The sequence below is a fragment of the Salvelinus alpinus genome, chromosome 9, assembly GCF_045679555.1.
Source record: "Salvelinus alpinus chromosome 9, SLU_Salpinus.1, whole genome shotgun sequence".
Classification (NCBI taxonomy): domain Eukaryota; kingdom Metazoa; phylum Chordata; class Actinopteri; order Salmoniformes; family Salmonidae; genus Salvelinus; species Salvelinus alpinus.
In genome coordinates, this window is record NC_092094.1 from 9920943 (window position 1) to 9947360 (window position 26418).

General features: G+C 45.7%; 1 protein-coding gene across 3 annotated transcripts in view; it reads right to left on the reverse strand.

The window, feature by feature from the left end:
* Positions 1-4: 4 nt before the first annotated feature.
* The window catches only part of LOC139584268 (cyclin-dependent kinase 17-like), a 52980-nt gene continuing 26566 nt past the window's right edge, over positions 5-26418 (reverse strand). For 2 of the 3 annotated variants that reach the window (XM_071415904.1, XM_071415905.1), the window contains exons 3-16: positions 24943-25116; positions 24012-24145; positions 10992-11117; positions 10524-10580; positions 9617-9826; positions 8838-8900; positions 7658-7781; positions 7272-7392; positions 6483-6580; positions 6047-6152; positions 5285-5327; positions 4585-4675; positions 4371-4448; positions 5-4092 (exon numbers count right to left, since the gene is read on the reverse strand). In XM_071415904.1, the coding sequence (XP_071272005.1) occupies positions 4055-4092; positions 4371-4448; positions 4585-4675; positions 5285-5327; positions 6047-6152; positions 6483-6580; positions 7272-7392; positions 7658-7781; positions 8838-8900; positions 9617-9826; positions 10524-10580; positions 10992-11117; positions 24012-24145; positions 24943-25116 (1463 nt within the window). In that variant the 3' untranslated portion in view covers positions 5-4054. Of the gene's footprint in view, positions 4093-4365; positions 4449-4584; positions 4676-5284; positions 5328-6046; positions 6153-6482; positions 6581-7271; positions 7393-7657; positions 7782-8837; positions 8901-9616; positions 9827-10523; positions 10581-10991; positions 11118-24011; positions 24146-24942; positions 25117-26418 lie in introns of those variants that run through there. The other variant, XM_071415906.1, reaches the window with a different exon arrangement.

Below are 26418 nucleotides of genomic sequence, written 5' to 3' on the forward strand. Positions count from 1 at the left end.
TACATATTATTAATCTTCAGTTTAATTTTCCTTCTCTGAAAAAATCTCAAATATAAAGGAGGGCATCCCTTCACGACATGCCACACTAATAATAATTATCCACAAATAACGTTAAAGTATTAATATCATACCAAACATCTGGTATGTAAACACTGTTAAATAGACCGCAGTAGACTCCGTACTGTGTCCACTAGGAGAGCTGAGCCCCGTGTTCACGAAGCATCTCAGAGCAGGAGTGCAGGTCTAGGACCACGTCCACCCATTCCACGTAATCTCATTGAATATTATCTGAAAAGGTAAAACTGATCCAAGATCAGCACTGCTACAGCATCATGAGGCAGCTCAGAGTAGGAGTGCAGGTCTAGGATCAGGTTGTAAAGTACTAGTTATTTTGTTGCTTCGACAATCATTTCTGGAGATTATTTATATATTTAATGAGACTAGTGATTCATTTAAAGGTCAACCCTCCATTTTTCTGGTGTTTTGTGGTGGAAAACTAAGCGGGTCGGGGATAACACGTCAACCCTGTCATTATCCGTAGATAGGCTAGAAGTGTTTTAACAATAAAATATTTTTTGATGCAACAAAAGCTTCCATTCCTCCTGTCACAGGGGGTTTCTGGCTGATTTAAGTTGAAATCATCAACCCTGTTACAGTCAGCCCTGTTACTTTATTTAGCACTTAAAAGTATTTTTTCAGATAGGATTTAAAAAATATATATAATATTAAATTGAACATGTGCTCTTCATTACAAAATGTTAAAATTAGGTGAAATAAAATGTTTATTTTTTTATAAGTTACACTACCCAGAAGGGACTCATTTCCTGGAATGATATAAGGAATAGGGCGCTATTACGGACCGAGGGGTTCAGTGACTGTATGTTCCTCTTTTCCCATGCAGAGCAGGCAACCAACACAACAATAAAAGCTATCCAAAACAAGGAACCGATTTCCAGTTGGTTGTTTGAAGGTAGGATAGGAGAAGTAGGTAGGAGAATGGATGGCATAGTAGAAACATAACTGTCGGTAATTCACACCTCTTCAGTCCATCTGGCCTGGTTTGACAGTGAGATGTTACCTCCGCTCACATACCCTTCACGACAGACACAGGAAGCTTAGAGAGGAGCGGAGAAGAGGACACTGTCATCATGTGGTGGTAGTGGCCATGTTCCAGGTCACCTACAGTGCAGTCCTGTTGCACAGATAATCAGATTGTTCAGTTATAGATATACTGCAATTAAAAAATATATATATATATACTACTTCCTTATCTATGACCAGTTGGATCTGTTCTCTGCAAATGAGTACGTAGTATTTCATATTGCAGGAACCCTCATCAATACAAATTATTAATCTAACAACCTGAGCAACTCAACCGCAATGTAGGTGACCTGGAACATGGCCAATACCTCTGGGTGTTCTGAAGAATAAAAATTAAAAGTCAGATATTTGACATCGTCCTGTAATGCCCATATCATAAATTCCACAGCCAAATCTCTGGCATACTGCTTTTGTTCATTCATTGGTCATGAGTCATGATGACAAGAGGCCACATCATTCTGGAATGATATGACGTCACAAAGGAATCATCTAGACAGTCTCAATGTTCTCCTTAACGGCTTCCCTCTGGATCTAACCAGTACGGGTTTCTAAATCTTGGTTGGGAGCATTAGGGTAGAAGCTCCACTACTACATTACATATACAGTTGGAAGTGGGAAGTTTACATACACTAAGGTTGGAGTCATTCAAACTCGTTTTTCAACCACTCCACAAATTTCTTGTTAACAAACTATAGTTTTGGCAAGTCGCTTAGGACATCTACTCTGTGCATGACACAAGTCATTTTTCCAACCATTGTTTACAGATTATTTCACTGTATCACAATTCCAGTGAGTCAGAAGTTTACATACACTAAATTGACTGTGCCTTTAAACAGCTTGGAAAATTACAAAAAATTATGTCATGCCTTTAGATGCTTCTGATAAATGATGTCAATTAACCTGAGTCAATTGGAGGTGTACCTGTGGATGTATTTCAAGGCCTACCTTCAAACTCAGTGCCTCTTTGCTTGACATCATGGGAAAATCAAAAGAAATCAGCCAAGACCTCAGAAAAAATTGTAGACCTCCACAAGTCTGGTTCATCCTTGGGAGCAATTTCCAAACGCCTGAAGGTACCACGTTCATCTGTACAAGCAATAGTACGCAAGTATAAACACCATGTGACCACGCAGCCATCATACTGCTCGGGAGACACATTCTGTCTCCTAGAGATGAACGTACTTTGGTGCGAAAAGTGCAAATCAATCCCAGAACAACAGCAAAGGACCTTGTGAAGATGCTGGAGGAAACAGGTAGAAAAGTATCTATATCCACAGTAAAATGAGTCCTATATCGACATAACCTGAAAGGCCGCTCAGCAAGGAAGAAGCCACTGCTCCAAAACGGCCATAAAAAAGCCAGACTATGGTTTGCAACTGCACATGGGGACAAAGATCATACTTTTTGGAGCAATGTCCTCTGGTCTGATGAAACAAAAATAGAACTGTTTGGCCATAATGACCATCGTTATGTTTGGAGGAAAAAGGGAGATGCTTACAAGCTGAAGAACACCATCTCAACCGTGAAGCATGGGGGTGGCAGCATCATGTTGTGGGGGTGCTTTGCTGCAGGAGGGACTGGTGCACTTCACAAAATAGATGGCATCATGAGGGAGGAAAATTATGTGGATATATTGAAGCAACATCTCAAAACATCAGTCAGGAAGGTAAAGCTTGGTCACAAATAGTCTTCCAAATGGACAATGGTCCCAAACATACTTCCAAAGTTGTGGCAAAATGGCTTAAGGACAACAAAGTCAAGGTATTGGAGTGGCCATCACAAAGCCCTGACCTCAACCCTATAGAACATTTGTGGGCAGAACTGAAAAAGTGTGTGCGAGCAAGGAGGCCTACAAACCTGACAGTAACACCAGCTCTGTCAGGAGGAATGGGACAAAATTCACCCAAATTATTGTGGGAAGCTTGTGGAAGGCTACCCAAAACATTTTACCCACGTTAAACAATTTAAAGGCAATGCTACCAAATACTAATTGAGTGTATGTAAACTTCTGACCCACTGGGAATGTGATGAAAGAAATAAAAGCTGAAATAAATCATTCTCTCTACTATTATTCTGACAATAAAGTGGTGATCCTAACTGACCTAAGACAGGGCATTTTAACTAGGATTAAATGTCATGAATTGTGACAAACTGAGTTTAAATGTATTTGGCTAAGGTGTATGTAAACTCCCGACTTCAACTGTACCTACTAATAACTATGTGAACCATTATTCACCGAGCCGATCACTACTCCCATACCTTCTATCAAAATTGAGGTACAGTCTTTCACGTTGGCAGCAGGTGGATATGGTCACCATAGAGATAGAACAATCGCTACGATCGTCACCATCCACTAGGGCTGTACTGGCCTCAACAGTATCTTGTGATATGTATCAAATGGTCCAGAAATATGGAGGTTGGTGTTTGAATACAGCACCACGTACAGCAACAGAAAAGAGAAAATCCCAAAACGTCAAGACTCTGCTACAGCAAAGATTTCTGTTTGTCTGTCTGTCACAGTTGGAGTGTTGAGGTGGAAATAATGGAAATCAACGGACAAAACCACAACAAGCAAAACAAATGCCACCTCTTCCAAATAATAAAACATCTGTACACAGTGCATGTTTTCTTTTAAAGTGACTGAGCCAGTTAGAATCTTCTAGACAGTAGTTGGATTTGTAGCAGCAAATTCTCTCTTATCCCCAATAAATATAAAATGTATAAACATCTCTATTTTTAGCCAGTTTCACATTGGCTTGGGCCCCCAGGGGTCCAACAGTACTGTAGATAGGGGCCCCTGGCAGAAAGGGTGGCTGCACAGAGGGCTGGTCCTCCTACCCCCCCTGTGGCCCCTTGTGGACAACCATCTCTGGGACTGAACCACCTCTGTCTGTATAACTCTTCAGGTAGGTAGGACATCCTCCTCTGTTGAACACACCACTGTTCGGAGTCTTTAGAAGAGCATGCTCTGCCTTCTGTTCTTGCCGTTGCCTGAGAGTAGCAAAAACAAGAAAAAATGAAAGTAGAAATGAATAATTACAAGACTACTATTGTGTTATGTTAAACCAGTAGCGTATTAGAGGGCTAAGTCAACTGAATAGAATGTTAATAAAGTAGGTCAATGGAGACTATTTAGAGGCGCTGTAAAATACCTTTTCAGGGACCGGTGTGTTTTTGAGTGTTAGTAAAAAAAAATATATATATATATTTATATATATATATAAAAATAAAAGTGGTACTAATGTGGATCCCTGAGGGACTCCACTAACCTGACTCAGGATAGTTCGAGTTCCTATAGCCTGGATCTCTCTGCAGCTGAACCTCCTTCAGGGTGAATATGGATATGCCTGTCACACAAACACACGTGTCAGAAATAGAGAGAAAGTTAAAAAGAGAAAGATAAGGAACACACCACACAGAACACTTAGACCTCTCTCTTTGTGTATATATATATATATATATATATGTGTGTGTATCACTCACTCTCTGGCAGTGTGTTTGCATGTGTCCCCAGGCTCCTGAAGTAGGGCTGTCTCATCGACTCATCTGCAGACATCCTCTGCTTGGACTCGTACTGAGAAAGCAATGACAGAGAAACAGTGTGTGTGTGTGTTTGTTTACGCGCATGTGTGTGTTCTTGGACAGGAAAGCCATGACAGAGAAACATCCACACTCTGCAAATCAATTCCTGCCTCCAGGAAGCTAAATAACTATGCTATGTTAAATATACCACAATACAACACCAGGAAGCTAAATAACTATGCTATGTTAAATATGCCACAATACAACACCAGGAAGCTAAATAACTATGCTATGTTAAATATGCCACAATACAACTCCAGGAAGCTAAATAACTATGCTATGTTAAATATGCCACAATACAACACCAGGAAGCTAAATAACTATGCTATGTTAAATATGCCACAATACAACTCCAGGAAGCTAAATAAATACACGATGTTACTTCTGCAGCACTGTAAACATCTGCATTCTGGTGAAGTTATTACGGCTGTGTCAAAGCCATATGTACACTAAGTTTTCCTATGAAATTCTCCCAAGTACACTGTCCCAATATAACAACAACATGCTGCTGTTTATCAGATACAGGTGTTGGAACAGTGGTGCAACTCAGAGGATTGTTTATTCAATGAGTCAATGTGTTTGTATCTGTAGTGGGACTCACTTTGAGAAAGGACAGCAGCAGTTCAATGCCATCAGTATCCAACCTGAGAAGCACAGAAAGGGAGGGAGGGAGGGAAAGAGTGAGTGCGAGAAAGAGTGCGCAAGAGAGTGAGCAAGAGACCGAGAAAGAGCAAGAGAAAGACCGAGAAAGAGACCGAGAAAGAGCGAAAGAAGAAGCGAGAGAAAGAGCGAGAAAGAGCGAGAGAAAGAGCGAAAGCGCAGTGGGAAAGGTGTTAGATCAGTGGGAGTGACTCATGGTGGTGTAGTGAACTCTAGGAAAGAAGCAGAGTAAACTCTTCCACAGGATTTCCTCCACAGGAAGGGAGGCGTTCGCGCGCACACACACAAACAAAGAAAACTTTTCTTTTACAAAACCCTTTTTGAAAGCAGAAGGGCCAGTAATACCACTTCAGTAAAAAGAAACACCCAGTTCAACATGTTCATTTCCCTTGACACTAGCTCATGTACATTTCCCTAGACACTAGCTCATGTTCATTTCCCTAGACACTAGCTCATGTTCATTTCCCTTGACACTAGCTGATTGAAGGACATGTTGCTAAAAGGCGTCTGCTAAATGACCATGTTTCAAATCAAAGATGGTCAGATGTTTTTAGACCTCTACAGAAGTCTAAAGTGGTCTACTAGTGTCCTACTGTTGTAGGTCTGAAAACATCTGACAAACATTTAATTATGAGTGAAATGTCCCTTTAATATGATGTAACCACTCCAACAGATCCGTACCCAGGCCTGCAGCCCTACATACCTGGGAGCATGGTTGATGAGGGGCTGTGTCTTGTACTTGGGGAACTTGTAGGACTTGAACTCCTCCATGGAGGAGATGCCAGGCCAGCTGTCCTCTGAGGGTGTTCCTGTTAGAGGGGGGAGAGGGCAATTCACAGGGGCTTTAGCATAGCAGCTGACTGTCTACAAAGATGTAGGCTCAATAAAATGTTAAATAAAATAAATAAATAAAATGTTAAATAAAATAAATAAATAAAATGTTAAATAAAATAAATAAAATGTTAACAGTATAATTTTATGCGTGGTGCCGTGGCATATACAAGCAAATTCAAATGACACACACACAACAATTAAAACACACAAAACAGTCTCACAACAATCAATTACATTACAGTGAGCAAATATATTTAATATCACCATGTCATGTTGTTTTCCCACCACCAGGTGGCAGCACTCACCCAGCAGTCTGAAGATGAGGTGCAGTTCGTCCTCCACAGTAGAGCCAGGGAACAGAGGCCTCCCGGCAGCCATCTCATAAAATATACAGCCCACACCCCTGGGGTTGAAAAGATGAGGTTAGGGGTCAAATAGAGTCAATACATGTCTTCATAGGGGGAGTCTGTACCTACCATTCACTTAACTTTTCCTGCCCTCCCCTGTTAATTAGATGCATGGCTATTCTCATTATTCAAGGGAACATAAGGACGTCAGAGCGTGGTAGATACAGAGGTCGATATAGGGGTCAGGATGGATTTCAGTTTTGCATATATAATTCAGATTAGAAGATCATGGCTCCTGATAACCCATGCTCAAGAAATGCTCATGATTCTACGTTGGTTCTCTCATGGTTCTCTCATGGTTCTACGTTGGTTCTCTCATGGTTCTACGTTGGTTCTCTCATGGTTCTACGTTGCTTCTCTCATGGTTCTACGGTGCTTCTCTCATGGTTCTACGTTGCTTCTCTCATGGTTCTACGTTGCTTCTCTCATGGTTCTACGTTGCTTCTCTCATGGTTCTACGTTGCTTCTCTCATGGTTCTACGTTGCTTCTCTCATGGTTCTACGTTGCTTCTCTCATGGTTCTACGTTGCTTCTCTCATGGTTCTACGTTGCTTCTCTCATGGTTCTACGTTGCTTCTCTCATGGTTCTCTCATGGTTCTACGTTGGTTCTCTCATGGTTCTACGTTGGTTCTCTCATGGTTCTACGTTGGTTCTCTCATGGTTCTACGTCACCTCAGCTCACTCACCACATGTCTATCTGTGTGGAGTACTCCGAGGATCCCAGTAGAACGTCAGGAGGTCGGTACCAGAGCGTCACCACCTCGTTGGAGTACGTCTTAGTGGGGACTGACTTGGCCCGGGCCAGACCTGGGACAAAATAACAAGGAGTTACACAATGGAACATTACTGTCTTTACTGAATAGACCGGCTCATTGTCAGCAATCATGCCGAACTGAACCAAGCTGACCTGTACTGTGCTGGCCTGGTTGCGCCTCCACCATAGTTGCAGAAATCAGACTAAGTGAAAAGGAAATATCGGAGCCAGCTGAGTACGGTTCAGGTCTGCAGAAAAGTGTGAAGAGCGTTGTAAACCCCCCGAGAACCCAGGGCAGAATGAGAACATGTCTCTTACCGAAGTCGGCCAGTTTGAGTTCTCCTCGTTCGTTGATGAGCAGGTTCTGAGGCTTCAGATCTCTGTGTAGAACCTTCCGTCTGTGACAGTAGGACAAACCTCGCAGGATCTGAAACAAGAATATCTGAGACAAAACAACAAAGATGATGATGATGTCAGACCTCTGCTGGTAGTCTGGACACTTCTGTGTAAATATAAATCATGTAGTGTAATCAGCAAAATGATAATTATCTTCAGCTACTGTGCATGGGTAGGAACAAAGGCTTATTCGTTTTCCTAATATCTCCATTCGATTAGAATAACAATTTTTCCTTTTTCCAGAGAGAACTTAAATTTGTGTTGTGAAACCAAAATCACACAGAGACACCCGTCAACAGTGTGAAATTTGCGCGTGAGAGTAGCGAGCGTCAATTCACAAACTCTGTGTAGCGTATGTCAACAGAATTGGCATGAAAATCCATAATAAAACAGTTGTATCTGTTCGCTATTCAGCCACCGGGAGGTATTGTCGGGAGTTCCTTTTGACCTTAAATGTCCTACGGGAGCCACCGTACCTGGACTAGTTGTTGATTTGCTAGCTTATGAGGATGTTGTTTCTAATAAACCCAAGCCATTTATAAACAACTACATCTCGTTCTTTCTACAGTATTCCCTCTTGAAATCAGAGTCCTGGAGTCCAGCTGTAGTCTGCCTAGACTATATGATGGAAATCACCACAGGCAGGCTGCAATTGTTTTCAAATATGGAGCCTATTTGACTGATAAACCTTAGTCTCAAGCCCGATACATTTTAAACTACATCTTTAGTCTACTTAGCATAGGGAAGATCATAATGATTCCCCAAATTCCTTTTCTACAAACGACCCACGTAATTGATCTGCTTACTTTACCAGCATTACTCTGCTTAGACGTAAGAAAAATAGACTCATTTTCTCGCATTTTAATTTGACGTGCTATGATGCCGTAGATGCTCGCGGCCCGTCTGTTTTCTCTCACTGACTCATACAACGCTCGTTCGTACGCTTTAAAAAAGCCACTTTTGTTGGAATTGAGCTTGACACGTTCAAGTAATTGAGTTGATTTTCCACTAGTCACCAGAATAGGTTTCTAGCACTGGAGGAACCTTGCGTCTCTACAGAGATACCGAGACCTGGCAGGCGATTTGTAGACACTACACTCACCTTGACGTTCTGCATGCTCAGGATGTTCCCACAGTCGTCCATGTACTGCTTCAGGTCCTTGTCCTACAAGTGAGTGGAGAGGAAGAGGCAGACATTCAGTCAACCAGGAAGGGGCAGACATTCAGTCAACCAGGAAGGGGCAGACATTCAGTCAACCAGGAAGGGGCAGACATTCAGTCAAACAGGAAGGGGCAGACATTCAGTCAACCAGGAAGGGGCAGACATTCAGTCAACCAGGAAGGGGCAGACATTCAGTCAAACAGGAAGGGGCAGACATTCAGTCAAACAGGAAGGGGCAGACATTCAGTCAACCAGGAAGGGGCAGACATTCAGTCAACCAGGAAGGGGCAGACATTCAGTCAACCAGAAAGGGGCAGACATTCAGTCAAACAGGAAGGGGCAGACATTCAGTCAAACAGGAAGGGGCAGACATTCAGTCAAACAGGAAGGGGCAGACATTCAGTCAAACAGGAAGGGGCAGACATTCAGTCAAACAGGAAGGGGCACAGAATACGGCAGCAACACAAAACACCCAACACAGCATCCACTAGAGACAACCTACTGGGACTTGCAAAAAAAATAAAAAATAAATGATATGAACTTAAAAATACTTTAAGGATCAACCAACAGCACGAGCGAAAAATAAGATCATTGTATTTGTCAAACTATCCCTTTAATTTCACATTCTATTATCTAGTCTTTCCACCGTAGGCTATTATCTAGTCTTTCCACCGTAGGCTAGAAGTTGTAACAGAAGGGAAGGTTTTTGTGCCTCTCACCAGGTACTCGAAGACTAGCGTCAGGGACTTGTCTGTGTGGATGATGTCGTGGAGCGTCACTATGTTGGCATGTTTCAGGTCCTTCAGTAAGGACACCTCTCTGATAGCAGTGCAAGGTGCTCCCTCCTCGTGCTCCAGTCTGATCTCCTTCAGAGCCACCAGGTTGTCTGTCAGTTTACTCCTTCCTTTAAACACTGTAGCATATGTTCCCTGGAGGGAGCGAGGGGAGAGAGAGAGAGAGGGATGGAAGAGGGAGATGAGAGAGATGAGAAAGGGAGAGGGAGAGAGGGATGAGAAAGGGAGAGAGGGATGAGAGAGGGATGAAAGAGGGAGATGAGAGAGATGAGAAAGGGAGAGAGAGATGAGAAAGGGAGATGAGAGAGAGGTGAGAGAGATGAGAGAGAGGTGAGAGAGATGAGAGAGGGGAGGGGGGGTGAGAGAGGGGAGGGGGGTGAGAGAGGGGAGGGGGGTGAGAGAGGGGAGGGGGGTGAGAGAGGGGAGGGGCGGTGAGAGAGGGGAGGGGCGGTGAGAGGGGAGGGGGGGGGGGGGGGGGGTGGGGGGGGGTGAGGGGAGGGGGGGTGAGAGAGGGTGGACTAACAGATCCAAATCCAGAGTTATTATTATAATAACTAGTCACTATGTGACCCAGATTAGTGTTTCTGCACCTCTCCTTGCCCAAACTGATCCCCTCTAAAACACATCGATGATCAGCAGAGGTGAGGGGTCAAGGTCTCCATGAACTCTAAGGTAGAATGACTGAGTGTTTAATAATCAAATGGCCATGAGAAAAACAGGCAGCTGTGGCCTTTCAGACATGGTGAGCTAGTGGGATATCAGGGAGAGGAGGAAGCCAAATCGGTATGTGTATGAGCATAGAGAGAAAGAAGCCACACACACACACACACACCTCTCCTAACTTGTCCAGTTTGATGTATGTCTCAAGCTTGCCGAATCCAATTTCAGACTGAAAGAAAAGATGAATAAACAAGTGTTAATGAGGTTCATGTCCTTGTTAACAATGACCGACTTATACACACACTTTACACAAAACCTTCTGGCGGCCTGTTGTGTGTGTGTGTGTGTGTGTGTGTGTGTGTGTGTGTGTGTGTGTGTGTGTGTGTGTGTGTGTGTGTACTATATGGTCCCACTGTGTGTAATTTCATCTGACATTGGCTTTGATGTTGTGAAAGGGAGGAGGCAGTTTGGTGCATGTGAGTGGAAGCATGTGATTCGCTTAACAGAACAGTGAACCATACCGTTCCTCTATTCTCATCCTGACAGGCAGCAGCATAAACACACTCTCCCTCTCCCTCCCCCTCTCTCTCTCTCCCTCCCCCTCTCTCTCTCTCCCTCCCCCTCTCTCCCTCCCCCTCACCAATGATGCTCTTCGGGAGCGGCGGCTGAGGGGCTGGTCGAAGGAGGGGCTGGTGAGCTGTAGTTTCTCCAGGTAACCATCTGGAATACGGATGTCAGCAGGTAAGGACAGACGCTTGTTCAGGTCCTACACACACACACACACACACACACACACACACACACACACACACACACACACACACACACACACACACACACACACACACACACACACACACACACACACACACACACACACACACACACACACACACACACACACACAGAGAGAGAGAGAGAGGGCGTGAGAGAGCGATAGAAACTCCTGGACTCCCCAATTACTGACCAGTTTCTAAAAGAAACTTCAAGCCCTCAAATTTAAAAAAGCATGCAGACCTGATGGCATCCTAAATGAGATGCTGAAACTCACTAGTGCAACATTTCAATTGGCTATATTAAAACTGTTTAATTTGATCCTGAGTGTAGGTTATTTCCCTGACATCTGGAATCAAGGACTCATAACGCCAATCTTTAAAAACAGAGTCAAATTTGACCCTAACAATTACAGAGGCATTTGTGTGAACAGTAACCTGGGGAAGGTTTTCTGTACTATTATAAATGTAAGAGTTCAAACTTCCTTAATAAGCACAATGTCTTGATTTATACCAAAACGTCGCCCGACTGATCATATTTACACCCTACACACCCTGATAGATAAACATGTCCACCAAAATAATACCAAAATATATACGCTTGCTTTATCGACTTCCAAAAAGCATTTGATTCTATTTGGCATCTGTTCTACAAAGTTATTGAAAGTGGTGTAGGGTGTAAAACATGACATAATTAAATCAATGTATACTGGCAATACGTGCAGCATTAAAGTTGGCAAGAAAATAACAAAATTCTTTAACCAGGGGCGGGGCCTTCGCCAGAGTTGCAATCTGAGCCCTGCACTCTTCAATATTTACATCAACGAATTGGCCACTATTCTAGAAAAATCCTCAGCCCCTGGTGTTAGTTTCCACAATTCAGAGGTTAAATGCCTACTCTTCGCAGATGACCTATGCCTGCTGTTACCCACAGCACATGGCCTACAGTAGAGCCTGGACCTGCTAGTGCAGTACTGCCAGACCTGGGCCCTGACAGTAAACCCCAAAAATACTAAAATAATGATTTTCCAGAGAAGATCCAGATCTCAGGGAATTCGACCAAAGTTCTCAATTGGTACAAAATATATAGAGTACTGCACACACTACAATTACTTAGGTTTAAAAATAAGCTCAACTGGACACCTAAATGAGGCAGTGAATGAACTGAGAAAAAGCACGCAGGGCATTCTACGCCATTAAAAAACGAATTCAAATTGAAATACCTATTAAAATTTGGCAAAAACTAATTGAATGTGTCATTGAACCAATTGCACTTTATGGCAGCGAGGTGTGGGGTCCACTTGCAAAACAAGATTTTATCAAATGGGACAAACACCCCATTGAAACCCTGCATGCTGAGTTCTGTAAGATTCTGCCCTGCATGCTGAGTTCTGTAAGATTCTGCCCTGCATGCTGAGTTCTGTAAGATTCTGCCCTGCATGCTGAGTTCTGTAAGATTCTGCCCTGCATGCTGAGTTCTGTAAGATTCTGCCCTGCATGCTGAGTTCTGTAAGATTCTGCCCTGCATGCGGAGTTCTGTAAGATTCTGCCCTGCATGCTGAGTTCTGTAAGATTCTGCCCTGCATGCGGAGTTCTGTAAGATTCTGCCCTGCATGCTGAGTTCTGTAAGATTCTGCCCTGCATGCTGAGTTCTGTAAGATTCTGCCCTGCATGCTGAGTTCTGTAAGATTCTGCCCTGCATGCTGAGTTCTGTAAGATTCTGCCCTGCATGCTGAGTTCTGTAAGATTCTGCCCTGCATGCTGAGTTCTGTAAGATTCTGCCCTGCATGCGGAGTTCTGTAAGATTCTGCCCTGCATGCGGAGTTCTGTAAGATTCTGCCCTGCATGCGGAGTTCTGTAAGATTCTGCCCTGCATGCTGAGTTCTGTAAGATTCTGCCCTGCATGCGGAGTTCTGTAAGATTCTGCCCTGCATGCTGAGTTCTGTAAGATTCTGCCCTGCATGCTGAGTTCTGTAAGATTCTGCCCTGCATGCTGAGTTCTGTAAGATTCTGCCCTGCATGCTGAGTTCTGTAAGATTCTGCCCTGCATGCTGAGTTCTGTAAGATTCTGCCCTGCATGCTGAGTTCTGTAAGATTCTGCCCTGCATGCGGAGTTCTGTAAGATTCTGCCCTGCATGCGGAGTTCTGTAAGATTCTGCCCTGCATGCTGAGTTCTGTAAGATTCTGCCCTGCATGCGGAGTTCTGTAAGATTCTGCCCTGCATGCTGAGTTCTGTAAGAATCTGCCCTGCATGCTGAGTTCTGTAAGATTCTGCCCTGCATGCTGAGTTCTGTAAGATTCTGCCCTGCATGCGGAGTTCTGTAAGATTCTGCCCTGCATGCTGAGTTCTGTAAGATTCTGCCCTGCATGCTGAGTTCTGTAAGATTCTGCCCTGCATGCTGAGTTCTGTAAGATTCTGCCCTGCATGCTGAGTTCTGTAAGATTCTGCCCTGCATGCTGAGTTCTGTAAGATTCTGCCCTGCATGCGGAGTTCTGTAAGATTCTGCCCTGCATGCGGAGTTCTGTAAGATTCTGCCCTGCATGCTGAGTTCTGTAAGATTCTGCCCTGCATGCTGAGTTCTGTAAGATTCTGCCCTGCATGCGGAGTTCTGTAAGATTCTGCCCTGCATGCTGAGTTCTGTAAGATTCTGCCCTGCATGCTGAGTTCTGTAAGATTCTGCCCTGCATGCTGAGTTCTGTAAGATTCTGCCCTGCATGCTGAGTTCTGTAAGATTCTGCCCTGCATGCTGAGTTCTGTAAGATTCTGCCCTGCATGCTGAGTTCTGTAAGATTCTGCCCTGCATGCTGAGTTCTGTAAGATTCTTAGACTCCATTATCTAACAGTGTGTGTGTGTACACATTATAAACGGTGTCCCTGAGGCTGTGTAACAGACATGGGATCATGACGTTATCCCCCGAGGAGAACTGTCCCAAAACATGAGCCTGATGGCTTGTTATAGAGAAACACACACACTTTTCTTAATGCATTTCCTCTGTTGGTTAGATTACTGGATGTTAATCTCTCTGGCTGTTTAAAATCCTCTCCCACCCTTTCTGAGGCAATGCTGAAGTAACAATGGGAAACACTGAACTGGGTTTATGCAACACTGAACTGTCAAATGGTTTTCTCCAGTGTCTAAATATATGATTGACCCCCTCCAGGCAGCACATATAAAAGCCAGTCAGTTGTATATTATCTTTCTAGTGCTGAAAGAACCAACAACTATCTAGTATCGACCTTGCTGGCTCTACTACCCCCTGCTGACTCTACTACCCCCTGCTGGCTCTACTGCCCCCTGCTGACTCTACTGCCCCCTGCTGACTCTACTGCCCCCTGCTGACTCTACTGCCCCCTGCTGACTCTACTGCCCCCTGCTGACTCTACTGCCCCCTGCTGACTCTACTGCCCCCTGCTGACTCTACTGCCCCCTGCTGACTCTACTGCCCCCTGCTGACTCTGCTGCCCCCTGCTGACTCTGCTGCCCCCTGCTGACTCTGCTGCCCCCTGCTGACTCTACTACCCCCTGCTGACTCTACTACCCCCTGCTGACTCTACTACCCCCTGCTGACTCTACTACCCCCTGCTGACTCTACTACCCCCTGCTGACTCTACTACCCCCTGCTGGCTTCTACCCCTGCTGTTTCTGTCTGGAACGTGACTATGGCCTCATCTGCCTTTTGGTTGTGTAGTTGTAGGCTGTAACTAGGGGGATGTTGAATCATGCTTTATACAGTATGTTCATAGAGTAGCAGTACAGGTAACTGTTATTGCTGGATTGGTGTTTCCTTTGTTTAAATGACGAAATCCTATTGGTCCATGTCCCTCCAGTGCCAGGATTGGCGATATTGGAGGCAGGGGGGGGGATGTTATCCGTCAGCTGACCTCTGAACCCCTTCCCCCTCTCCAGTTGTCCAATCAACCGGTCCTAATCCCTTACAACGGGGCCCATCTGGAACGTATTACATTGTGTAATCCCATACAGTGATGTAATCCCAGAACAGCCATGTATCCTCTAGTCTACTTACCACTACAGGACTACTTACCACTACTGACAACAGAACAGCCATGTTTCCTCTGTAGACTACAGGACTATATAATACTACTGACAACAGAACAGCCACGTTTCCTCTGTAGACTACAGGACAATATAATACTACTGACAACAGAACAGCCATGTTTCCTCTGTAGACTACAGGACAATATAATACTACTGACAACAGAACAGCCACGTTTCCTCTGTAGACTACAGGACAATATAATACTACTGACAACAGAACAGCCATGTTTCCTCTCTAGACTACAGGACAATATAATACTACTGACAACAGAACAGCCATGTTTCCTCTGTAGACTACAGGACAATATAATACTACTGACAAGAGAACAGCCATGTTTCCTCTCTAGACTACAGGACAATATAATACTACTGACAACAGAACAGCCATGTTTCCTCTGTAGACTACAGGACAATATAATACTACTGACAACAGAACAGCCATGTTTCCTCTGTAGACTACAGGACAATATAATACTACTGACAACAGAACAGCCACGTTTCCTCTGTAGACTACAGGACAATATAATACTACTGACAACAGAACAGCCACGTTTCCTCTGTAGACTACAGGACTATATAATACTACTGTACCTGACTGACCGCAGACACAGAGGAGGCTCAGTCAGAGAGGTCGGGGAATCCCTTCATACAGTATGTCAGGTCCACTGTTTACATGTTATAGTGGGTATAATGTTGTAATCATTATTGTATGGTAATGCCAATGGAAAATATACATATTCAGAATGGACGATACAGTTCTATTCTCCTCTGAACTTTACGGGCAACTTCACCAGGAGCGCTGGTATATGGACCGTGTGATAGACCCCAGGCCCAGGAGCGCTGGTATTTGGACCGTGTGATAGGCCCCAGGTTCCAGGAGCGCTGGTATATGGACCGTGTGATAGGGCCCAGGAGCGCTGGTATACGGACCGTGTGATAGGGCCCAGGAGCGCTGGTATACGGACCGTGTGATAGGGCCCAGGAGCGCTGGTATACGGACCGTGTGATAGGGCCCAGGAGCGCTGGTATATGGACCGTGTGATAGACCCCAGGCCCAGGAGCGCTGGTATTTGGACCGTGTGATAGGCCCCAGGTTCCAGGAGCGCTGGTATATGGACCGTGTGATAGGGCCCAGGTTCCAGGAACGCTGGTATATGGACCGTGTGATAGGGCCCAGGAGCGCTGGTATATGGACCGTGTGATAGGGCCCAGGCTCGCTGGTATATGGACCGTGTGATAGGCCCCAGGCCCCAGGAGCGCTGGTATATGGACCGTGTGATAGGGCCCAGGAGCGCTGGTATATGGACCGTGTGATAGGGCCCAGGCTCGCTGGTATATGGACCGTGTGATAGGGCCCAGGAGCGCTGGTATATGGACCGTGTGATAGGCCCCAGGTTCCAGGAGCGCTGGTATATGGACCGTGTGATAGGCCCCAGGTTCCAGGAGCGCTGGTATATGGACCGTGTGATAGGCCCCAGGCTCGCTGGTATATGGACCGTGTGATAGGGCCCAGGCTCGCTGGTATATGGACCGTGTGATAGGGCCCAGGAGCGCTGGTATATGGACCGTGTGATAGGGCCCAGGAGCGCTGGTATATGGACCGTGTGATAGGCCCCAGGAGGAGCTGGTATATGGACCGTGTGATAGGGCCCAGGAGCGCTGGTATACGGACCGTGTGATAGGCCCCAGGTCCAGGAGCGCTGGTATACGGACCGTGTGATAGGCCCCAGGTCCAGGAGCGCTGGTATACGGACCGTGTGATAGGCCCCAGGTCCAGGAGCGCTGGTATACGGACCGTGTGATAGGCCCCAGGAGCGGTGGTATATGGACCGTGTGATAGGCTCCAGGCTCCAGGTGCGCTGGTATACGGACCGTGTGATAGGCCCCAGGTCCAGGAGCGCTGGTATACGGACCGTGTGATAGGCACCAGGAGCGCTGGTATACGGACCGTGTGATAGGCCCCAGGTCCAGGAGCGCTGGTATACGGACCGTGTGATAGGCCCCAGGAGCGCTGGTATATGGACCGTGTGATAGGCCCCAGGTTCCAGGAGCGCTGGTATATGGACCGTGTGATAGGGCCCAGGCTCGCTGGTATATGGACCGTGTGATAGGCTCCAGGCCCCAGGAGCGCTGGTATATGGACCGTGTGATAGGCCCCAGGCTCCAGGAGCGCTGGTATATGGACCGTGTGATAGGCCCCAGGCTCCAGGAGCGCTGGTATATGGACCGTGTGATAGGCCCCAGGTTCCAGGAACGCTGGTATATGGACCGTGTGATAGGGCCCAGGAGCGCTGGTATATGGACTGTGTGATAGGGCCCAGGAGCGCTGGTATATGGACCGTGTGATAGGCCCCAGGTTCCAGGAACGCTGGTATATGGACCGTGTGATAGGGCCCAGGCTCGCTGGTATATGGACCGTGTGATAGGGCCCAGGAGCGCTGGTATATGGACCGTGTGATAGGGCCCAGGCATGCTGGCGAAAAGGCCCCAGTACAGCAGTGTCTACTGTATTGACAGTTATTGACGGAGCAGTGGGCCAGAACAGCTACTAGCAGTGATGTGGACTCGAGTCACATGACTTGGACTCGAGTCAGACTCAAGTCACAAATACGATGACTTGCAACTCGCCTTTGACACCAATGACTCGTGACTTGACTTGGACTTGAGCCTTTTGACTCGACCTGACTTGATACCCTCCCCAAACTGACTTGATACCCTCCTCAAACTGAAATATAAAAATGATGCTATTAAAAAAGTGTGCAGTGCATCAACTCTTCATTTAACGGATTACAGTTTGAATCAGACAGCAGCCAATCAAATTGTGCCAGCTGAGAAAAAGTTGTGCGTGGCAGTGCAGAGGAACGTTGGCGGGTGAATTCAGATGGAGCCCTTGAAAAGATGATACCCAAAATTATTATTTTCGGATATAAAGACTAGGCTGTATCAACAAAAATAGGATTGCAACTTGCAAAACATGCGGGAAGAAAATTACAGACGGAGGCGCAACAACTTTCAACTTTGTTTGACATTTGAAGCTGCACAAAGAACGGTAAATCATGGCTAATATAGCCGACAGCTATATATTTTATTACTTTACTGGTGTATCATGTAGGCTACAGTAACATTAAATCAATGAGCCTCCACACAGTCAGTCAGTGCGGGAACGTGATCATTGCACCCAAGATTGAGCTACAACTGGCTAGGCAGTTGGAAACCTAAATCCTGCCTGATGTTACTGCTGTTCCTAAAACCATTGACATATGTTAGCCTACTGTAACCACACAGAGAGTGTGTGTGTGTGTTAAGGTTGGGCGATTGTGAACAAGCCCACATCGCCCGATTGTGCCCCATAGCGATCCTCGATAGTCGATCACTATTGGGGGGGGGGGGGGGTCTTTCTCATGGATACCCATGTATTTACATGGAAATATAACGTTTATTTGGAAAGTAATAAATATATCGATTTTTTTTTTAAAGCATTCATGATTTGCGTAAATGTCATGTACTAATAACTATTACTCTTGTTAAAAATATAAAATGGTATTACATTTGGTGAAGAGCACATTATGACTTGTTTAGGACTCGAAACTCAAAGTTTAGGACTTGAGACTTGACGGTCTTAACTCGGACTTGCCTGTCTTGACTTGGGACTTGCCTGTCTTGACTTGGGACTTGCCTGTCTTGACTTGGGACTTGCCTGTCTTGACTTGGGACTTGCCTGTCTTGACTTGGGACTTGCCTGTCTTGACTTGGGACTTGCCTGTCTTGACTTGGGACGTGAGTGCTAAGACTTGAGACTTACTTGTGACTTGTAAAACAATGACTTGGTCACACCTCTGGCTACTAGCGTGTGGAGCTCCTTTCCTCTCCCTGTGTGCTTAAGGCAATGTGTCAATACTCATCAGGCATGTGATGGGATGTGTTGTGGTGCTCTGGGCTGAAGCTGTGCTGCCTAGAGGGGGGTCAATCAAACATCTCGTTCCAAAACACACAAAGCAGGACTCTGTAGGGAGTGGCTCTGAACAGGAGCTAGCTAGCTAATTGTGGATCGCCTACAGGAGGCAGCGTGGGGAGAGCTATCTAGCTAGCAGAGTCAGAGAGAAGGGGGGAGGGAGGGAGGGAGGAAGAGAGAAATAAAGAGAGAGAAAAAGAGGGTGAATGAGAAAAGAGAAAACCAGAGAGGAAGAGAGGTGTTTGTGGGGTTTCACGTTCCTGTGTAGCCCCCCCCCCCTGAAATAAACTGCTAAATGTTTTTTGGTTTGGTTGTTTTTAATCCGGCCGAAGAACTTGGTCTGCGCCTCATCTGTCGCCCTAGTTCAAAAGTAGTGCACTATATAGGGAATAGGGTGTCATAGGGTCCTGGTCTAAAGTAGTGCACTACATAGGGAATAGGGTGCTATAGGGTCCTGGTCTAAAGTAGTGCACTACATAGGGAATAGGGTGCCATTTGGGACGCATACTTGGTCTTTTGAACGCAGCGACAGGAGCCCCTGGCAAATCCCCAGAGGGCCTGTGGTCAAAACAACCAATAAACACAGTTGGAGTGGACCTCTGTTGTCCAATCAGACGCTCCCCCTCGGCCTTCTCCCTGGTGATGATGGCTCAGCAGGTCGTAATGAACATACAATGTGTTTCCCTGTCCGAGAGTTTAACCACCGCGCTGCACAACCAGACTCAAACCTCTCTGTAAGGCATATAGATACTCCGTCTGTATCGTCATATTGTTTGATGTTTTGATATTAATACATATAAAATGTTAAAACAAGAAAATGCTCTGTCAATATGTACAGTAAGGAACATGTAGGTTTCTAGCAGACTCAAACCTCTCTGTAGATAATACAGTGGTCTGTGTCAATATGTACAGTATGAAAGCATATACATGTGGCAAGTTTTACATCAGGTTTTTTATGTTGTGAATGCCAATTGTGGGAAAAAAACACCCATTGGTTTTTCTCTTCTGTTTTGTTGTTCCCAAGGCAGGCCTCGTTGCTCGGTACTTTTCTGGAAAACAACCAATCCCTTTCCCCAGTGGACATCACTCATCATATGCCCTTCACAGTTTGTCTTCCAAAGCTAGATTTACAGTAGTACGATTTAGATTCAGGATATTAGTTTGATGATAAACAATGTTGCTGTTGGATCTTTGTCTGTTCTGTCACACACACACACACACTAATAGGTTGATGAGGATATGCAGGTGGTGTGTGTGAGACACAAGGTAAGATTACGTATGTGATAAGATCACGTTTGTGGGGCCTCCCGAGTGGTGACTTTAAACAGGTCAACATTCACAAAATCACTGGGCCAGACGGAATACCAGGACGTGTACTCATCGCATGCGCGGACCAACTGTCAAGTGTCTTCACTGACATTTTTAACCTCTCCCTGACCGAGTCTGTAATACCTACATGTTTCAAACAGACCACCATAGTCCCTGTGCCCAAGGAAGCGAAGGTAACCTGCCTAAATGATTACCGCCCCGTAGCACTCATGTCAGTAGCCATGAAGTGCTTTGAAAGGCTGGTCATGGCTCACATCAACAGCATCCTCCCGGACACCCTAGACCCACTAATTCGCATACCGCCCCAACAGATCCACAGATGACACAATCTCAAATCGCACTCTACACTGCCCTTTCTCACCTGGACAAAAGAAACACCTATGAGAGAATGCTGTTCATTGACTACAGCTCAGCGTTCAACACCCTAATGCCCACGAAGCTCATCACTAAGCTAAGGACTTTGGAATAAAACAACTCCCTCTGCAACTGGATCCTGGACATCCTGACGCGCCGCCCCCAGGTGGTGAAGATAGGTAACAACATGTCTGCCACTATGATCCTTAACACTGGGGCCCCTCAGGGGTGTGTACTTAGTCCCCTCTTGTATTCCCTGTTCGCCCACGACTGCACGGCCAAACACGACTTCAACATCATCATTAAGTTTGGTGACAACACAACAGTGGTAGGCCTGATCACCGACAACTATGAGACAGCCTATAGGGAGGAGGTCAGAGAACTGGAAGTGTGGTGCCAGGACAACAACATCTCCCCCTCAATGTGAGCAAGACTAAGGAGCTGATCGTGGACTACAGGAAAAGGCAAGCTTAACAGGCCCCCGTTAACATCGACGGGGCTGTAGTGGAGCGGGTTGAGAGCTTCAAGTTCCTTGGTGTCCACATCATCAACGAACTATCCCGTTCCAAACATACCAAGACAGTCGTAAAGAGGGCATGACAAAACCTTTTCCCCCTCAGGAGACTGAAAAGATTTGGCATGGGTTCCCAGATCCTCAAAAGGTTTTACAGCTGCACCATCGAGAGCATCCTGGTCGGTTGCAACCCCGCCTGGTATGGCAACTGCTCGGCATCTAACCGAAAGGCGCTATAGAGGGTAGTGTGAACGGCCCAGTACATCACTGGGGCCAAGCTTCCTGCCATCCAGGACCTATATAATAGGCGGTGTCAGAGGAAAGCCCATAACATTGTCAGAGACTCCAGTCACTCCAGACTGCGCCAAGTCTAGGACCAAAAGGCTCCTCAACAGATTCTACCATCAAGCCATAAGACTGCTGAACAATTCATAAAATTGCCACCACACAATTTACATTGACTCCCTTTTGTACACTGCTGCTACTCGATGTTTGTTTGCTATCCATGCATAGTCACTTCGCCTCCACCTACATATACAGATTACCTCAACTAGCCTGTACCCCGCACACTGACTCTGTAATGGTGCCCCCTGTATATAGCCTTGTTATTGTTATTCTTATTGTGTTACTTTTTATTATTACTTTTTATTTTAGTCTACTTGGTAAATATTTTCTTCTTCTTGAACTGCACTGTTGGTTAAGGGCTTGTAAGTAAGCATTTCACGGTAAAGATTCGGACCGCAGAGTGAAGGAAAAGCAGCCAACAATTTCTCAGTATATGTGGGAACTCCTTCAAGACAGTTGGAAAAACATTTTTTTGTGCAAAGCTGTCATCAGGGCAAAGGGTGGCTATTTGAAGAATCTCATATATAAAATATATTTTGATTTGTTTAACACTTTTTTGGTTACTACATGATGCCATATGTGTTATTTCATAGTTTTGATGTCTTCACTATTATTCTACAATGTAGAAAATAGTAAAAATAAATTAAACCCTTTGATTAAGTAGGTGTTCTAAAACCTTTGACCGGTAGAGTGTGCACGCGCACACACACATACACACACATACACACACACACACAAAACCGTTCAAAAGTTTGGGGTCACTTAGAAATGTTCTTGTTTTTGAAAGAAAAGCAAATTTGTCCATTAAAATAACATTGAATTGATCAGAAATACAGTGTAGACATTGTTAATGTTGTAAATGACTATTGTAGCTGGAAACGGATGATTTTTAATGGAATATCTACATTGACGTACAGAGGCCCATTTTCAGCAAACATGACTCATGTGTTCCAATGGCACGTTGTGTTAGCTAATCCAAGTTCGTCATTTTAAAAGGCTAATTGTAGAAAACCCTTTTGCAATTATATTAGCACAGCTGAAAACTGTAGTGCTGATTAAAGAAGCAATAAAACTGTCCTTTAGACTAGTTGAGCATCAGCATTTGTGGGTTTGATTACAGGCTCAAAATGGCCAGAAACAAAGAACTTTATTCTGAAACTCATCCGTCTATTCTTGTTCTGAGAAATGAAGGCTATTCCATGTGAGAAATTGTCAAGAAACTGAAGACCTCGTACAACGCTGTGTACTAATCCCTTCACAGAACAGCGCAAAGTTGCTCTAACTAGAATAAAAAGAGGAGTGGGAGGCCCCGGTGCACAACGGAGCAAGAGGACAAGTACATTAGAATGTCAAGTTTGAGAAACAGACGCCTCACAAGTCCTCAACTGGAAGCTTCATTAAATAGTACCCGCAAAACACCAGTCTCAACGTCAACAATGAAGAGGCGACTCCGGACTCCGAGTTCCTCTGTCCAGTGTCTGTGTTCTTTTGCCTATCTTAATCTTTTATTTTTATTGGCCAGTCTGAAATATGGCTTTTTCTTTGCAACTCTGCCTAGAAGGCCAGCATCTTGGAGTCGCCTCTTCACCGGACAGTTTATTAGGTACACACAGCTAGTACTGGGTCAGACCCCCCCTTTGCCTCTAGAATAGCCTAATAGGCGATCTGTTTGTGGATCGCCTACTAGCTTGCACAATTCTTGCCCTTCTCCTTCAACCTGTCTCATCAACAAACTGTTTTCTCTCTCACAGGACTGCCGCTGACTGGATCGTTTTTGTTTGTCGCACCATTCTCAGGAAACACTAGACACTGTTGTGTGTGAAAAGCCCAGGAGAGCGGACGTTTCTGAGACACTGGATCCGGCGTGCCTGGCACCAACGATTATCCCACTCTCAAAGTCACTCCGGTCCCTCATTTTGCCCATTCCAGTAACTGAATGTCTCCATGTCCGTCTTCCTGCTTTATATAGCAAACCACTGTCACATGACTCACTGTCTGTAGGAGCCATCAATTCCCGAGAACGGGGTGGTGTATCTAATAAACTGGCCAGTGAGTGTATATGACCAAGGGTACGTGAGGTGAGGAATGAAATGTGTGTGAGAGAGATAATGAGTCACTCATGGAGGACATTGGAAGTAGAATAGAAATCTATGTTACACGCCAAAACAATTTTTGACCTGGTTTAATAAAAAAGGATCTCCCCCCTAAACTTCCATTGTCCTCCAAAAGTAGTTGAACGCCTCTGACAAAAACCCCTTCCGATCCTTCTCCACCCTGGAGCGGGCGGTGAAGGGATGGAGGGATGAAGGTGGGTCAGACCGTGAGCTAGACGTACCTCTGCAGAGATGCGTCGGTTACCCCTGTTCCTCAGACACACCCCTGTGGGTGACTGAACCTCGTCTGAGCTGGTCCCTGATGCCTGATCACTCTCTCCATCAGAACCCATCTTCATATTCTCATGGACGATGTCTAAGAGAGGAGAGAGGAGGGGGAGAGTGGGACGAGAGGGATGAAACAGAGAGAGGAGAGAGGAGGGGGAGAGCGGGACGAGAGGGATGAAACAGAGAGAGAGGAGGGGGAGAGCGGGACGAGAGGGATGAAACAGAGAAAGAGGAGGGGGAGAGCGGGACAAGAGGGATGAAACAGAGAAAGAGGAGGGGGAGAGCGGGACGAGAGGGATGAAACAGAGAGAGAGGAGAGAGGAGGGGGAGAGCGGGACGAGAGGGATGAAACAGAGAGAGAGGAGAGAGGAGGGGGAGAGTGGGACGAGAGGGATGAAACAGAGAGAGAGGAGGGGGAGAGTGGGACGAGAGGGATGAAACAGAGAGAGGAGGGGGAGAGTGGGACGAGAGGGATGAAACAGAGAGAGAGGGGGGGGAGAGTGGGACGAGAGGGATGAAACAGAGAGAGAGGAGAGAGGAGGGGGAGAGTGGGACGAGAGGGATGAAACAGAGAGAGAGGAGGGGGAGAGTGGGACGAGAGGGATGAAACAGAGAGAGGAGAGAGAGATGAGCCATTTTTACAGGATGAGGTCAATATGGCAAAAAAATGCCCGCCCTGACAAGGACGGTATAATCACTACTTGATAAGAGCAGAGGGCCCATAAACACATGACTAAATGTTATTCTTTCCATCAACTCAACGTCATCCACTGCTGCTGGGAACTATAGCAACAACCACTCCCTGGTCAGTTTCCACTGTCCTACCCTCTCTCAGCTGACCCTGTGTGTGTGTCCGTGCCCCCGTGTGTGTGTGTGTTGTCTCACCCAGACGGCTGCCGTTGCGTTGCACGGCCATGAAAGACCCTAGCCCTCCTCCACCTATGACGCTCTGGGGTCTCCGCAGAGGGGGCTTCTTGAAGGAACTAGTGTACTGGTGCAGGAAGGAGTGAACACTGTGGGCTGAAGGGGGGAGTTCGTGACCGTTATGCACCATGGTCCCTGTTGGTGGGAAGAGACAGAACTGTGAATCAATACGAGTACCTTAGATTAGAATACTGTTAGCCTGTACTGTATTACACTGTTTAGCATAGATGGAACCAGGAGTTCGTCCCCAACCAAGTAACCTGACCAGGGAAAACCCAAGGCCTAAAACAAGGCATAGTCAGGAAATGCAATCCCCTATATGCATTTAACTGTGGCGCACCACCGCTGCTAAAACTTGGCTGCCACTAAAAAAACTAGTCCTGCTGGGAAAAAACCTCTTAGGGGAAACACTGTTAGGTGTAGTCAAATAGTGATTCTTCGGCCTTGTGTGTGGACAGATAATACATCAATACAGAGAGAAAGAGGGATGTAGAGAAAACTAACAGGATTAAGATCAAAGAAGAATATCAGAGAGAAAACAGACAGTCTCTCAAAACAACAGTTGACTAACACACTCCTTCCTACATCGTTACTAGATAACACACACACACACTCACACACAATGTCTTATTCCACTACTACTGCAGTGTTGTTGTGTTATATAAATCAGATTAAGGCTATGGTATTAGGACTCCTCCCCATCACACCATCTCTACTCATGTGACCATTCCATTCTGTCTCCTGGATTTATACTGGCAAACACACAGCAGTCTGCCGCAACACAATCCCCTCTACAGAAGAACACACACGTAAATCCTCCTCCTACACACACACCTTTAACATCACACCACACACACACACCTAATCTGTCCCTATTCAGGAGCAGGGAACAGTCAGGGCAGATCTGGAGTTTAAAAGCTCTTTAAAAAACATGGATGAGCTGATTGAGTGATTTTTTTTTAATTGTACCTTTTTTTAACTAGGCAAGTCAGTTAAGAACAAATTCTTAGTTGGTTAACTGCCTTGTTCAGGGGCAGAATGACAGATGTTTTATCTTGTCAGCTCGGGGATTCAATCTAGCAACCTTTCAGTTACTAGTCCAATGCTCTAACCACTAGGCTACCTGCCGCCCAGAATACCTGAATACCAACAGAGAAGAAGAGAGGGGAGGAGAGGGGAGCTGGTTAAAAGGAGAGAAGAAGAGAGGGAAGGAGAGGGGAGCTGGTTAAAAGGAGAGAAGAAGAGAGGGGAGGAGAGGGGAGCTGGTTAAAAGGAGAGAAGAAGAGAGGGAAGGAGAGGGGAGCTGGTTAAAAGGAGAGAAGAAGAGAGGGAAGGAGAGGGGAGCTGGTTAAAAGGAGAGAAAAAGAGAGGGAAGGAGAGGGAAGCTGGTTAAAAGGAGAGAAGAAGAGAGGGAAGGAGAGGGAAGCTGGTTAAAAG